At 44.3% G+C, this 14,559-nt stretch overlaps 1 protein-coding gene across 1 annotated transcript; it reads left to right on the top strand.

Annotated features, from left to right (window-relative positions):
• The first annotated feature begins 10,131 nt into the window (after nucleotides 1-10,131).
• Ubb (ubiquitin B) lies at nucleotides 10,132-11,943 on the top strand. The gene is made up of 2 exons (XM_087910534.1): nucleotides 10,132-10,290; nucleotides 10,873-11,943. Exon 2 carries the CDS (start codon nucleotides 10,879-10,881, stop codon nucleotides 11,794-11,796), a length of 918 nt encoding a protein of 305 aa, XP_087766660.1. The 5' UTR covers nucleotides 10,132-10,290; nucleotides 10,873-10,878; the 3' UTR covers nucleotides 11,797-11,943.
• The last annotated feature ends 2,616 nt before the right edge of the window (nucleotides 11,944-14,559 follow it).

Raw genomic sequence — 14,559 nt, 5'->3', positions numbered from 1 at the left:
TTGATGCATTTTAAAGCACAGTAAACAAGATTTTGTTGTTGCTTTTGAGATAAGGTTTCTCTATGTAGCGCTGCCTGGCCTGGAACTTACTACATAGACCAAGTTGGTTTCATAGACCTCTGCTTTCAGTGTGCTGGAATAAAAGGCATGTGCTACCATACCTGGCTTGCCTTTTTGTTTTTTTGAGACAGGGTTTCTCTGTGTTTCCCTGGTTGTCCTAGAACCCATTTCTTAGGTCAGGTGGTTTCAAACTCGGAGAGATGTCCCTGTCTCTTATTTTGGAGCGCTAGGATCAAAGGTATGTGCCGCCACCACCACCAGCTATCTTAGGTTGCTTCTCTTTCTTTCTTTCTTTCTTTCTTTCTTTCTTTCTTTCTTTCTTTCTTTCTTTTTCTTTCTTTCTTTCCTTCCTTCCTTCCTTCCTTCTTCCTTCCCCTTCCTTTCTTCCTTCCTTCCTTCCTTCCTTCCTTCCTTCCTTCCTTCCTTTCTTTCTTTCTTTCTTTCTTTTTTATCTGAGAAAGACAGGGTTTCTCTGTGTAGCCTTAGCTGTCCTGGAACTCACTCTGTAGACTAGGCCAGCCTCGAACTCACAGAAATCAGTCTGTCTTGGCCCCTCAAGTACTGAGATTAAAGGTGTACACCACCACTGCCTGGCTTATTTTAGGTTCATAAAAAGATTTATTGATGCCGGGCGGTGGTGGCACACACCTTTAATCCCAGCACTTCGGAGGCAGAGGCAGACGGATCTCTGTGAGTTCGAGGCCAGCCTGGTCTACAAGAGTGAATTCCAAGACAGGCTCCAAAGCTACACAGAGAAATCCTGTCTCAAAACCCAAAAAAACAAAAACCAAAAACCAAAAACCAAAAAACAAAAACAAAAAAGGTTTATTGGCAAACTTGACTTACCTGCTGAAATGTCTTACTAAAAACCAGAACAATACTTTTTCCTGTTCTCATACCACAACATTAACCGTTACAAACATGACAGTTCTTTAAAGGGTCAGTAGTTAATGGGGAATATTATGCTAAGGTATGTGACTTTTGTTCATTTTGTATTTGTTTAACTCTGTGAAGCTGTGATACATTGCCTATGTAGAACACCTGAATAGTCTAATCAAGATCTGAACAACCAATAGTGAGTGAGACAGGAGTAGGAGAGGCGGGGCTGGCAGGCAGAGAGACTATATAGAAGGAGGTCATCAGGGGCCATCCATCCAGCTACACAGCAATCCATGGAGTAAGAAGAAGGTTTGCAGAAGTAAGAGAACAAGAAAAGCCCAGGGGCAAAAGGTAGATAGGCTAAAATAAGTTAAGAAAAGCTGGCAAGAAACAAGCCAAGCTAAGGCTGTTTATAACTAAGAATAAGCCTCGTGTGACTCATGTGGGAGTGGGTGGAGGCCCCAGAAGAGTGAAAGCATCAGACTACTACTATAAGTGGTGCCTGTTATTAATGAATAGTTCTGACTGCCAGATCTGTCAAACTGGCAGAGCCATCTCAACACCGCCCCCCTAAAGTCAAATCTCGCCTGAAAACATGTAAGGCTCATATTTACAAACTACATCGGAGAGGATTTTTATAAATCTTATTTTCTAGAAGACAAACCATCCCAACATATTAGCAAAAACATACAAAGTCAGACAGTACTAGGTGCTGGCAAGGATCTTAACCTGGAAACCCTGATGATGAGATGACCATCTCTAATCCCCAAATCCAAACTGCTCAGAGGTGTGTATTTGTTCTTGAAAAGTTTCAAATTTCAGGGGCTGATGAGATGACTCAGTGGATAAAGTCACTTGCTGACAAGCCCAAGGCCGTGTCTGACCCCTGGAAGCCACACGATGGAGGAAACAGACTCCACTAAGCTGTCCTCTGACCCCAGAAGTGCACACACACACACACACACACACACACACACAATTTTTAAAAAGTTCTCAAGTTCTATTATGCAACAATATGTACATATAATAATACATACAGTGAAAAATGGTTAAAATGGTTTTATTCTGTTTTTGAGACAGTCTGTAATTGTTTGGCTTAAAACTAACAGAGACCCACCTGTCTCTGCCTCCTTAGCATTAAAGGTGTGTGCTACCCTAGAACCTTTTCTTCCACAATTAAAAAATTTTAAATCATCAGGTAGGTGTGTTTGCACACCTTTAACCCAGCACTCAGGAGGCAGAGGCAGACGGATCTCTGAGTTAGAGGCCAGCCTGGTCTACAAAGTGAGTTTCCAGGACAATCGAGGATACACAGAGCAACCCTATCTCAAAATAAAATAAATCTGGAGCTGGTAACCCAGCTTAGAAATTGCTAATACTGTTCTATATTTGAAGCAGTTTGTGTGCAAAGCCTGCATCTAAATCATAAATTTAATTGCTCAGTACCAGAGGTGGCAAATCTCATGTGATAGTGGACTCCTGGCACATCAACTCATGCCCTGTTCCATACCTTCATGGCTTCATGGCTTCACAGTCAAGGTCAGCAGGAAGCTCATTGGGCACCTTCATGGTGACCTCGCCATTATTCTGTCTCTCTTGGAACCATTTTCAGCTTATTTACTATGCAATAGACAGTCGTCGTTATGTACTCAGCTTTGGTTTAATGTACCACAGCTTTGCCTTTCTGTTACACATGTGGTGATGTAACACACGATTCTGTGTTACCCTCTCAGTACAGTTTGTGCACCACTGTACCATATGTGAGCCAGGCAAGGACCTGGAGATTGAAAGAACACACAAGAGACCTAGGTCATTTGAAAGGAGATCAGCCGAATGCCATTTATTCAATGTTGGGGAAATCCTTATATACCTAGCTGCTTCACAAGGAATTCCCCCCAGGCAGGTGGGAAATTGCCACACCCAAGATGGAATAAACAATGCCCTACAGCTAATCACCGAAGGGGGGGGGGGGCAGAGGGAGCACAAAAACAAACAATGTTTAGCTGGCTGACCAGAAACTGTCCTCAAGTAACCCCAGGAGCAGGGGTAGACCCGAGCCCTACATGGTGATTTTGATTTATATGCTGTGCCGTTTGATTTTTATTTTGGTTGGTTGGTTGAATAAATTTGCGACTCTCAGAACACTTGAGGTGATAGTTAAAAAAAAAAAAAAGTAACCAGTATTTGATCCAGTTTCATCACAGCCGTGTTTTACCTGGACATTTTAGATGTTTATCAAAGGTCTTTTATGGGGAAAAAAATAAATCTGTAAACAGTAGACGTGTGACGTTTATGAGTAATGCTGGCTCTGAACAAACTTCTGAAAACTTAGTTGACAATGTTTTGGGTCAACTGAAAAAAGCATGACTTTTGGAATCTCTGAATGCCTTGGTTCTCAGTATTATCACTCTATTGAATTTTTTCTTATTAAAATATGTAGTTTTTAAGACTTTGTTCCTGACAGTATTATGTAATTTTTTAGCGTGGGTAGATGGGAGTGTCGCTGGTATATTAACATATAGCTGACATGTATTTTTTGTCTATTCTTCATTATCTTAGTAGTTTCATGCTATGTATATACCATAACCAACCTATTGCCTATGAGAAACATGTAAGATAATGTATTTACAGCCATTGTTACAAGTTTATAATGTATTTTCCTATCTTGTTTTATATGTATGTTAAATAATATTCAGAAGAATTTTTTTCTTGATTGATGAAAGGATACAAAATGCAAAATCCACAATTTTGGTAATTAAAAAAAAAGAAATTGCTAATATTTACTGCTCTATCAGAGGATCAGAGCTCAGATCCCAGCACCCACATCTTGTGGCTCACAGACACCTGTAACTCCAGCTCCAGGAAAAAACCTCTTCTGACCTCTGCACGCGCACAGGTGCGTATACACACACACACACACACACACATGTTCTTTAGAAAAAGAATTTTTAAATTCAAGTCGGTCAGTGGTGACACACGCCTTTAAATCCAGTGCTCAGGAGGCAGAGACAGGCGGATCTCTGTGAGTTTGAGGCCAGCCTTGTCTACCAGGACAGGCTCCAAAACAAAAAAAAAAAAAGAGGAAGAAATAAAGAAAAAAGAAAGAGAAAGAATTTTTAAATTCAATAAACACAACTCTTTAAAGTTTAAGCAACTTGGCAGGTACATGGAGCTTGTCACTGTCTCCAAATTTCATGCACATAATAACGGTCCATAGTGTTTATTGCAGCAGTTGGGCTAGAACCCAAGGCTTTGTGCTCTACTGCAAATGTTCTACTATTAAGACCAAACAGAAATTTTTTAAGGTCACCCAGCACAGCCCTGGTTTGCTCTAACTTGTATCCCCTGCTTCAGCTTCCAAAGTACTGGGATTGCCTATAATTTCATCACCTAGGAAGATCACCAGGAGGATTAAGAGTTAAAAGCCAACCTAGTCTATATATTGAGTTTGGGGGCTAGCCTGGGCTACATAGTGAGAGCTTGTCTCAAAAAAAAAGGTATGATAGTATTTTATTCTGTGTTCATTTGGACATTCAATATAACAATTTTACATTCTTAATTTTTTTGAGACAGTCTCATGTATCCCAGTCAGGCCTTGGACTCACTTTGTAGCCGGAATAACCTTCAACTTCTGGTCCTCCATCCTCTGTAGCTCAGGATGACCTCTGCCCAGTTTATGTGCTGAGAATTATTTTGGGCCCACTAAGCAAGCACTCTACCAACTGAGCTATATACCTTCAGCCCTTCTTATTGTCTTATTTTTCTTTTTGAGACAGGGCCATGCTTTGTAGTTTAGGGTAGCCTAGAAATCACTACATAGCTCAGGCTGGCCTCAAACTCTGCAAGTGCTGGGATTTATAGGAACGAGTGACTGACTATTATACCTCCTTTAAAAATTCTTACTTGTGACAGGTGGTGGCACACGCCTTTAATCCCAGCACTAGGGAGGCAGAGGCAGGCGGATCTCTTTAAATTCAAGACCTGCCTGGTCTACAAGAGGTAGTTCCAGGACAGGCTCCAAAGCTACAGAGAAACCCTGTCTCAAGGGGGCTGGAGAGATGGCTCAGAGGTTAAGAGCATTGCCTGCTCTTCCAAAGGTCCTGAGTTCAATTCCCAGCAACCACATGGTGGCTCACAACCATCTGCATGGTGGCTCACAACCATCTGTAATGGGGTCTGGTGCCCTCTTCTGGCCTGCAGGTATACACACAGACAAAATATTGTATACATAATAAAATTAAAAAAAAAACTTCCTTAAAAAAAAAGAAACCCTGTCTCAAAAAAAAAAACATAATTACTGACCCATAGTAAATTCTACTGACCCATAGTAAATTCTGTCTCCTCCTGTGTTAACACCAGTGCATTTCAGGTGTCCAGAGTTGAGAGGGTATCACCTGACACAGGTTATGGGAACAGGTTATGGGAACGGAACCGAAGTTCTCTGCAAGAACAGTAAGAACCATCTCTCCCGCCTCCTAATATTACATTTTAAATATCGCCACAGACCTGCATGGTTACAGTCAGAACCCGGGCCCTAGCAGCCCTAGTCAGCTAGGCTCGGCCACCAATCTCCATCAGGGTAATTAGACAAGAAATAGTGCAAAGCAGAAAAAAAAATTTACCCAATGTGGTGCCCCTGGAAAGAGGTCCAAGGCCTCCCCTTCAAGTCCGTCTTCAGAGAACCAACATGAGGTTTAGGTTTAAAGAAAGACTAGAGAGATGGCTCAGCAGTTACCAACCCTTGATGCTCTTGCAGTGGCCCCGAGTTTGGTTCCCAGCACCATGTCAGGCAGCTCATAACCCCCTGTAACTACAGCTTTCCGGGTACCCAACACTCTCTTCTGGTCCCTGCAGGCACTTGCGCTCACATCCATGTACCCGCACACATACACTGTTGAGGACTGTGGACCACCAGACCCTGAATTTCTTGTAAACAACTTGTTTTCCTCAGCTCTGAGCAGCCCGCAGCTGCTCTGAGGAGACCCTGATGGCAGGGGAGTGAGTTCTGGTGAATCTGCAGTTGAAAGATCCTGATAGCTGGGGCTTGGCCAGAGCCCTCTAGAAGCTGCCCCTGAGCACAATAAAGTAGGCATTCTTGGCACTCTTGTCTCAAGGATGTCCCCGTGGTCCCATCTATCTGTCTGTCTCTTGTTAGTATATTTTTAAATTTTCAGCCTAGTTCCTATAGCAAGTAGAGCGCAGAACGAAACCAGTGTAGTTTTACAATACACATAATTAAAAATAATGAAATCTTTTAAACAAAAGGCAGCTATATACATAGCTAAGTAGTTGTGATCAAAGTGTGGTCTTCATGATGATCTTTGTCTGGACTCCAGTTTCTCCTTCAAGATGGTTGGACAAGTTTTTGGACCTGCGTGAAATCTCTTCCCAAGAGATAAATTTCTACCAGGCAGGAACCAGCTTGTAAGCCTTTTCCTTCATTCATCAAGAGAGGATACCTTGGTAAATTCCAATTTCTGGGGGTCTACTGTCTCAAAAGTCTGATGGCCATAAGAGCAGCACACAGGGGTCTCAGAATATTTTCATTCCTGCCAGTATAGTTTTGGTGGTGAATGGCTATAATCCCATCACTTAGTGGGTAGAGACATCATGAGTTAGAGGACAACCTGGGCTACATATTAAATTCAAGGCCAGCCTGGACTACATGAGACCCTATTTCAATAAATATTTGGTTTTTTTTTCTTCTTTTTTTGGGACAGGGTTTCTCTGTGTAGTCCTGGCTATCCTGAAACTCACTGACTCTGTAGCTTTGAATTTAGACATCTGCCTGCCTCTGCCTCCTGAGTGCTAGGATTAAAGGCATGTATCACCACACCCAGCTAGAAGTACTATGTTTAACATTTTTAATATTAGGACAGATAGTTCTTGCCTAGCAGGCCCCTTTGAAACTGAAGATACACTGGCTGATATTATAAATGATTTTGACTAGGTGTCCCTTACAGCATTGTGAAGATGCGTGTTTCAAAGAAAAATATAGAATAAGGTCAGGTGGACAGAGAAACCCTGTCTCTAAAAACAACAACAACAACAACAAAAACACACAAAAAAAACCAAAAAAATCATAAAAACAGAAGAGGACAGAGGAGTTGGTCAGCAACTGTAATACTATCTTCAGCATAGGGCAATATGCTGTCTCGGAACAAACACTTTCTCTTCTTTTCTTTTTCTTTGTTTATTTTGAGACAGGGTTTCTCTAGTCTCTGGCTGTCAAAGAACTCGCTCTGTAGACCAGGTTGGCCTTGAACTCACAGAGATCCACCTGCCTTAGCCTCCTGAGCGCTGGAATTAAAGGCGTGTGCACCCCGGCCCGGTGAGATCTATTTCTTATTTGCTGGACAGTGGTGGTGAAGCATAGATGATAGAAAGGCAAAGGAAAATGCTAGCCCATGTGCAGTCAGATTGTTTTTCTCACAGTGGCCCAAAAGGTCAGAAATCCATGTGAAGGAGACTGGTGGTGGCGCACGCCTTTAATCCCAGCACTCAGGAGGCAGGCATGCATACCTCTGTAAATTCCAGGCCAGCCTGGTCTACAGAGTTCCAGGACAATCAGGGCTACATAGAGAAACCCTGTCTCAAAAGAACAAAAATACACAAACATACATCGTACTACTGTTTCTTTTGTGTGTTTTAGGGCCTAAAGATGACACAATCTTTTTCTTTTTTAGGGGAACAAAATGGAAAACTTATTCATTGAAGAAACATTGTTGAGCATAGTGCTAACAACGAATTTCTAATCTCAAGGTTTACACTGTCCTGTTTTTTTCGTTTTTTTTTCTTTCTTTCTTTTTTTTTTTGTCTGCTTTGTTTTAAATCTGTTTACGGGGGCTGGAGAGATGGCTCAGCAGTTAAGAGCACTGGCCACTCTTCCAGAGGACCGGGGTTCCATTCCCAAGTACCCACACAAGTGTTCATAACTGTCTATATAGTTCCAGGGTATTTGACACCCTCTTCTGAGCGCCTCAGGTTCCAGGTACACGGGTCGTATATAAACATACATATAAGAAAAACACTCGGATGGGCAGTGGTGGCGCATGCCTTTAATCTCAGCACTCGGGAGGCAGAGCCAGTGAATCCTGTGAGTACGAGGCCAGCCTGGTCTACAAGAGCTAGTTCCAGGACAGCTAGGACTGTTAAACAGGGAAATCCTGTCTCGATAAACCAAACCAAAACAAACCAAAACAAACCAAAACAAAACAAAAAAAAAAACAAAACCAAAAAAAAAAAAAAAAAATAAAACAACCCACTCATACATACATACAGTGGGGCATGATAGGTCTTTAATTCCAATACTCAGAAGGCAAAGCCAAGATGATCCCTTTAAGCTGTAGCTAGCCTGATCTACACTGTAGTTTCAGGCCAACCAGGGCTACACAGTGACCCCCTGTTGGGGGTGGGGAGTGGAGAGAGACAAAGACTCATGGACCAAATAAAAACTATATTATGAAAAAAGCCATCTTGGGGCTGGAGAGATGGCTCAGAGGTTAAGAACCCAGGCTGCTCTCCTAGAGGTCCTGAGTTCAATTCCCAGCTACCACGTGGTGACTCACTACCATCTGTAATGAGATCTGGTGCCCTCTTCTGGCATGTATGACTATACATGCAGCCAGAATACTGTATACATAAGAAATAAACAAAATCTTTAAAAAAAAAAAAAAAGCCATCTCATCTGCGTCAGGAGTCCAGATGCCATTCTTTTGAAACATCATTGCTGTGTTGAAGTAATTAAATGATCTACTTTGAGAAAACAACCAGGAAGTGATAAGACTACGTTCTGGCAATTGCTAGAATATAACCCAGTGAAGTCATCACACCAGTCACAAGATCTGCATTCTCGCTCAACCTGCACGTCAAAATGTCTGACTCATGACGTAAGGTCCAACTCGAGGTCTAATAAGAATAAAATACTATGTAAAATGTACATTTTCTAAACTTTAATCCACTTCAAATTAAAATCTACCTACTTTTTATTCTAAATAGTAGACACAGGGCTGGGGAAATCGAAGCTGGGACTTTTGGTTCGCGCTACGCAAACCAGAAAAATTCCCAACTTTTCGTTCAGTTCTATGTTAAAAACTAGTGAACCTTTACAGAGTGAAGGTTACTTAACATAGCTGGAGGTCTTACTGAAAGGTGGTTGGCAGCCCGGACAAACAAAGCTGTTTTCAAGGTTATTTACGTGGCCACCCTCGTGACGTGGCTCCGCATGACTTCGCGACCCACGCAGCCCTGCTTGCTCCTTGTTTATCTCGCTGAGGAAAAAACGGCCACACCCAGGATGTCTGAATCCAGTCCTGAGGGTCTAGGATTAAACTGCTCCTTCCCCTTCCTTTGCACAATAGGCACCCCCAATGAGAAAGGTGGGTGAACCCCGAGTAGCGAGTCTAATGGGCAAGTGCCCTCTTTCCTTCCATTGTTTAAAGACTGCTGAGGAGGAAGAGAATCTGCCCGGCCGGGTCTCGAAGAGCCCTCAGCCTCCAGCCCCGCTAGCGCTCAACTTCCACGTCTGAGCCTGCGGGCGGTTAGGGATAAGACAAAGCCGCTGAGGGCTCTGGCTTCAGAAGCATCAATGTCTACCCTGCAGGGGCCGGAGCGAAGGCTAACGTCCAGCAGTGCGAACCGCGTGGGGGTCGTCATTCACGCTATGGCGTAAGCCTCCGAGCGAGGGGTGCAAGAGGGCCAAAGGGCACTCGGGGAGCGGTACTCGGGAAGCGGGACACGGGACTCGGGACGCGGGAAAAGAAGACCCCTTCCCCCACCTCAGGCAGGAAACGACGCTACTTCTCGAAAACGAGTCGCGGCGCATGCGCACCCGGTTACTTAGCAACGTCGACGTTAAACTGCCCCAGAACCAAGCCCAGCAACAATCGAGCGGCCCGTGGCCCCGACCAATCAGCACCGGCATAATCTTTGTCACCTCACCAATCAACGCTGACGCAGCAAGGAAGTTTCCAGAGCTTTCGAGGGAGGGCCCTTTAACTTGGATCCATCCGCCCGATGATTTTGTCCATATTATTGTTCAGGAGGAGAAGGGTCGCCGGAAATAAAGGGCCTTTTATTTGTTAGTGTTCCTTTCTTCGGTTTGGAGGAACTGGACCCTTGGGTGAAAAGTCTAACTGAGTGGTAGGAGGTGGGGGACGAGGGACTACTTTCGGCGGCGCAGGAAGACGACGGCTACGTAGGCGTGGTGAGTGACGCAACAGACGCTGCATAAATAGTGACTCGCGCGGCCGCCGAGCTCAGTGACGAGAGGCTTTGTGCGGTTAGGAGGTCTTCACGTCCTGGTGTCTCTACGCGCTCGGCGTTTTGTCGTTTCATCACATTCGTTAACAGGTAATGGTCAGCGGCGCTTTAGTCGGAAGGACTAGAGAGGGGGCTTACGTTAAGCTAGGCGGGCTTTTTCTTGGGGTGGGGGAGGGGAGGGTGAGCTGACGTGACGCGGCAACGGGCCTTCCGGGAAGAGTGGGCCTTGTTCGCGTGCGCGGAGCGGGGGCGGCCCTGGCGCGCGCGCCAGGGAGCTTAACGGACGCCTAACCGATGGAGAGACCATCGCGGTTATTTCAGTGGGGGAAGGCAGAAAGGAGGTACTCGCGACTTAACGGCCAGGCTTAACGCTAATTTCATTGTAGGAGCTATGTGTTTCTGTTTAAACGGGAATTCTTACTAACGGTTTTGTGGCTTTGATTTTTGTTTTTAAATTCATTTATCTCGGCTGTTACTGGCAGTTTCGGAAGTCCCCGCTATCCGTAGCGGTTCTAGACGCTTGTTTAGTGTTTTGAAATGCTTTCGCATTTTAGAACCATGACAAAATAGATTTTGTGTTGAGATGAAACGCGGGGAGGGGTTTTCCCTAGAGATATTTTGTGGAAATCGAAATTTTTACTGGATATTTATATTTAACCTTTTAAATTCAAGGTCAAAATGCAAATCTTCGTGAAGACCCTGACCGGCAAGACCATCACCCTCGAGGTGGAGCCCAGTGACACCATCGAGAATGTCAAGGCCAAGATCCAGGACAAAGAGGGCATCCCCCCCGACCAGCAGCGACTCATCTTTGCTGGCAAGCAGCTGGAAGATGGCCGCACTCTTTCTGATTACAACATCCAGAAAGAGTCCACCCTGCACCTGGTCCTCCGTCTGAGGGGTGGCATGCAGATCTTCGTGAAGACCCTGACCGGCAAGACCATCACCCTCGAGGTGGAGCCCAGTGACACCATCGAGAACGTCAAGGCCAAGATCCAGGACAAAGAGGGCATCCCCCCCGACCAGCAGCGACTCATCTTTGCTGGCAAGCAGCTGGAAGATGGCCGCACTCTTTCTGATTACAACATCCAGAAAGAGTCCACCCTGCACCTGGTCCTCCGTCTGAGGGGTGGCATGCAGATCTTCGTGAAGACCCTGACCGGCAAGACCATCACCCTCGAGGTGGAGCCCAGTGACACCATCGAGAACGTCAAGGCCAAGATCCAGGATAAAGAGGGCATCCCCCCCGACCAGCAGCGACTCATCTTTGCTGGCAAGCAGCTGGAAGATGGCCGCACTCTTTCTGATTACAACATCCAGAAAGAGTCTACCCTGCACCTGGTCCTTCGTCTCAGGGGTGGCATGCAGATCTTCGTGAAGACCCTGACCGGCAAGACCATCACCCTCGAGGTGGAGCCCAGTGACACCATCGAGAACGTCAAGGCCAAGATCCAGGATAAAGAGGGCATCCCCCCCGACCAGCAGCGACTCATCTTTGCTGGCAAGCAGCTGGAAGATGGCCGCACTCTTTCTGATTACAACATCCAGAAAGAGTCCACCCTGCACCTGGTCCTCCGTCTCAGGGGTGGCTATTAATTCTTCATCTGCATTCCCAGTGGGCAGTGGTGGCATTACTCTGCACTATGGCCATTTGTCCCAATTTAAGTTTAGAAATTACAAGTTTCAGTAATAGCTGAACCTGTTAAAAAATGTTAATAAAGGTTTTGTTGCATGGTAAGCATATATGGTGTCACTTGTGAAATTTCTGTGGTAGCTTGGGTGGGGGTGGACCTCAACTGGTTGTCTTTACCTTTACAGATTGGTATTGACTACAGTTTGCAGCACTTATTTAAGCTTATGAGTTGGGAATTGAGTTTAAAAGTTAATAACAGCTATAATACCAGTTTGCAACAATAGGGGGGTGGTTCCCATGCAGCCTTTGGGAAACAAACATACTTGTCTGAAGCTCATTTCAAAGGCTTTGGCGGGAAATAGCCAAAGTTTTGGTTGCTCTTGTGTTTGGTTGGTGGTGTGTTTGGGTACTTTGGGAGGGAGGAGGGTATGTTAGCTAATTACACTGAGATACATACATGGCTCCATTGCTTTGGTAAGGTACTGACTGGTTGGGATAATTCCCTTGGCTAGGAAGAACACCCTTATATTTTGAGCAGTAGTAAGTAGTGGGAAAGTTAAAAGCCTTCATAGTGAACACCTGTGGTGAAATCTGGTTTACATCCCCTCAATCCCCAAAGTTTTTAGAATATTCTTGAGATAGTCTAAATGACTGGCCTACAGTTCAGATCCATATACTTACCTAGCTTTAGCAATCACTTTGAAATAGAACTTAAAGGCTTACATCTTCGGGGTTCACCAAGAACTCAAACCCACCAATCCTGCCAAGCTACTTAGAAGTTAATGCTTTTGTAACAACTTTCCAGCTAGAGATTAAGGTTTGTAAAGTAAATGAAATCTTTACTTAATCCCAGCCCTGGGGAAGCAGAGAAAGGCCAGCCTAGTCTACGTATTGTGAGTTCCAGGGCTGAAAAAAATGCTGTCAGAAAAAGTCTAGTTGGAGTCAGGATCACATGACACCTGCAATCTTAATAATTAAATGCCAGCCTGATATATGAGCTCCTTTGTGTATAACATGCATTTCATCTGTAAACCTAAATTTTAAACATTAATGGATAGGTCTTTTCCATGTTTCCCTTTTTAATTTACTGGAGGGCAGATGTGTTATAGGGATCCAATGAAGTGGTCTGGCTTTGGCAAGCACTTAATCCGAGCTATCACCAGCCATTTTTGTCTTTACCAAAAACTATAATACAGACTGGTATTTGGAACTAATACTTTTAGAATAAACTCACTTCAAGTGGCATGGGGCGTTGTTGCCTAGAGGACAATCTAGTGTAACCCTGACTGACCTGGTGTGTATGTTTCCCAGTGTGATCTTGCCTAGGACTCTTTGAGTCAGCCATTCTATATACTACTGGCTGTCCTGAAATTCCCTATGTAGACAAAGCTGGCCTGTGAATTCACAGCACAGATAATACCTGCCTCTGCTTGCTGAGTGCTGAAATTAAAGACCTGCACCACCATACATGGCTCTGGCCAGGTAGTTTTTTTTTTAAATATTCATTTATTATGCATACAATATCTGCCTACATGTGTGCCTGCAGGCCAGAGAGGGCACCAGACCTCATTACTGATGGTTGTGAGCCACCATATGGTTGCTGGGAATTGAACTCAAGATGGCCAGGTAGTTTTTAAGAACTTTGCAGATCTCATGGAACTGCATACAAAATTGGAGTTTGAACAGGGAAAGGGCACTTACATGTTATCTATTAAATTTGAGTTTGTTGAGTGTAGTAAGTGACATCTATGATTGTACTTAGAGGCTGACAGGGTCACATAGGCATTCAAGGTCAGGGTGAGATATATAGTAAGACTTGCCCCAAATCTGCAGATTTTGTTTTGTTTTTTTTAAAGGCCACTGTAGTTTGTGGTCCCAGCATCTCTTTATTGCTGAAAGAGACGCCCATACAGCTTTGTGGAGAAATGTGACTAGGAGGTGGACCTTTGCTCTGAGATAGTGTAGCAAGAGGAGAGTTGACAAGGATTTCTTGGAGCTGGGCAAGGTGGTATGTACCTATAACCCCCAGCACCCTGAAGGCTAAGGTAATTCTGCTCCAGGCTATGCCGGACTGGGTCGTTTGAAGTATGACCTACATGGTGGATGGAGACAGACTCCCACAAGTTGTCCTCTAGCATACACATGTAAAAATAAATGTTAATGTAAAGCCTGAGGAGAAGTTGATTCCAGTGTCGGACTAGATGCTAAAGAATACATGGCTCTTCTTGATGCATGTATTTAATCCCAACACTGAAGCACAAGCAGTAAAACTCAGTGAGGCCATCCTTGTTAAATAGTAAACTCTGGGCCGGCCAGGGCTACGTACATGAGAGCCAGGCATTGTAGCACATGCCTTTATTCCCAGCATTTGGGAGACAAAGGCAGATGGATCTTTGTGAATTTGAAGCAAACCTGGTCTACAAAGTGAGACCCAGGACAGCCAGGGATAAGAGACCTTATCTAAAAACAAAAAACACAAAAACATGGGAAAGGCACTAAAGAAACAAAAAAGTGGCTTCAGTTTCCCTCATAGACCCATGAGTCCTGGTTGTTAATGAACAACTTACATAAGACTATAATCTCTGCCTTGAGATTGCTGAGTTCACAGAACAAACTGGTACGCCCTGTCATAACCTTGTTTCCCCTCTAAGAAAGTCAATAAAGGGGTAATGTTAGGTGTGTGTGTGTGTGTGTGTGTGTGTGTGTGTGTGTGTGTGTGTGTGTGT

The sequence above is a fragment of the Myodes glareolus genome, chromosome 9 (genome assembly GCF_982192425.1).
Source record: "Myodes glareolus chromosome 9, mMyoGla1.1, whole genome shotgun sequence".
Taxonomy (NCBI): Eukaryota; Metazoa; Chordata; class Mammalia; order Rodentia; family Cricetidae; genus Myodes; species Myodes glareolus.
This window is presented reverse-complemented; position numbering and strand designations above follow the sequence as displayed.

Excerpts from the sequence above, each read along its gene's own strand:
- Ubb (XM_087910534.1), top strand. The coding sequence starts at position 10,879 with ATGCAAATCTTCGTGAAGACCCTGACCGGCAAGACCATCACCCTCGAG.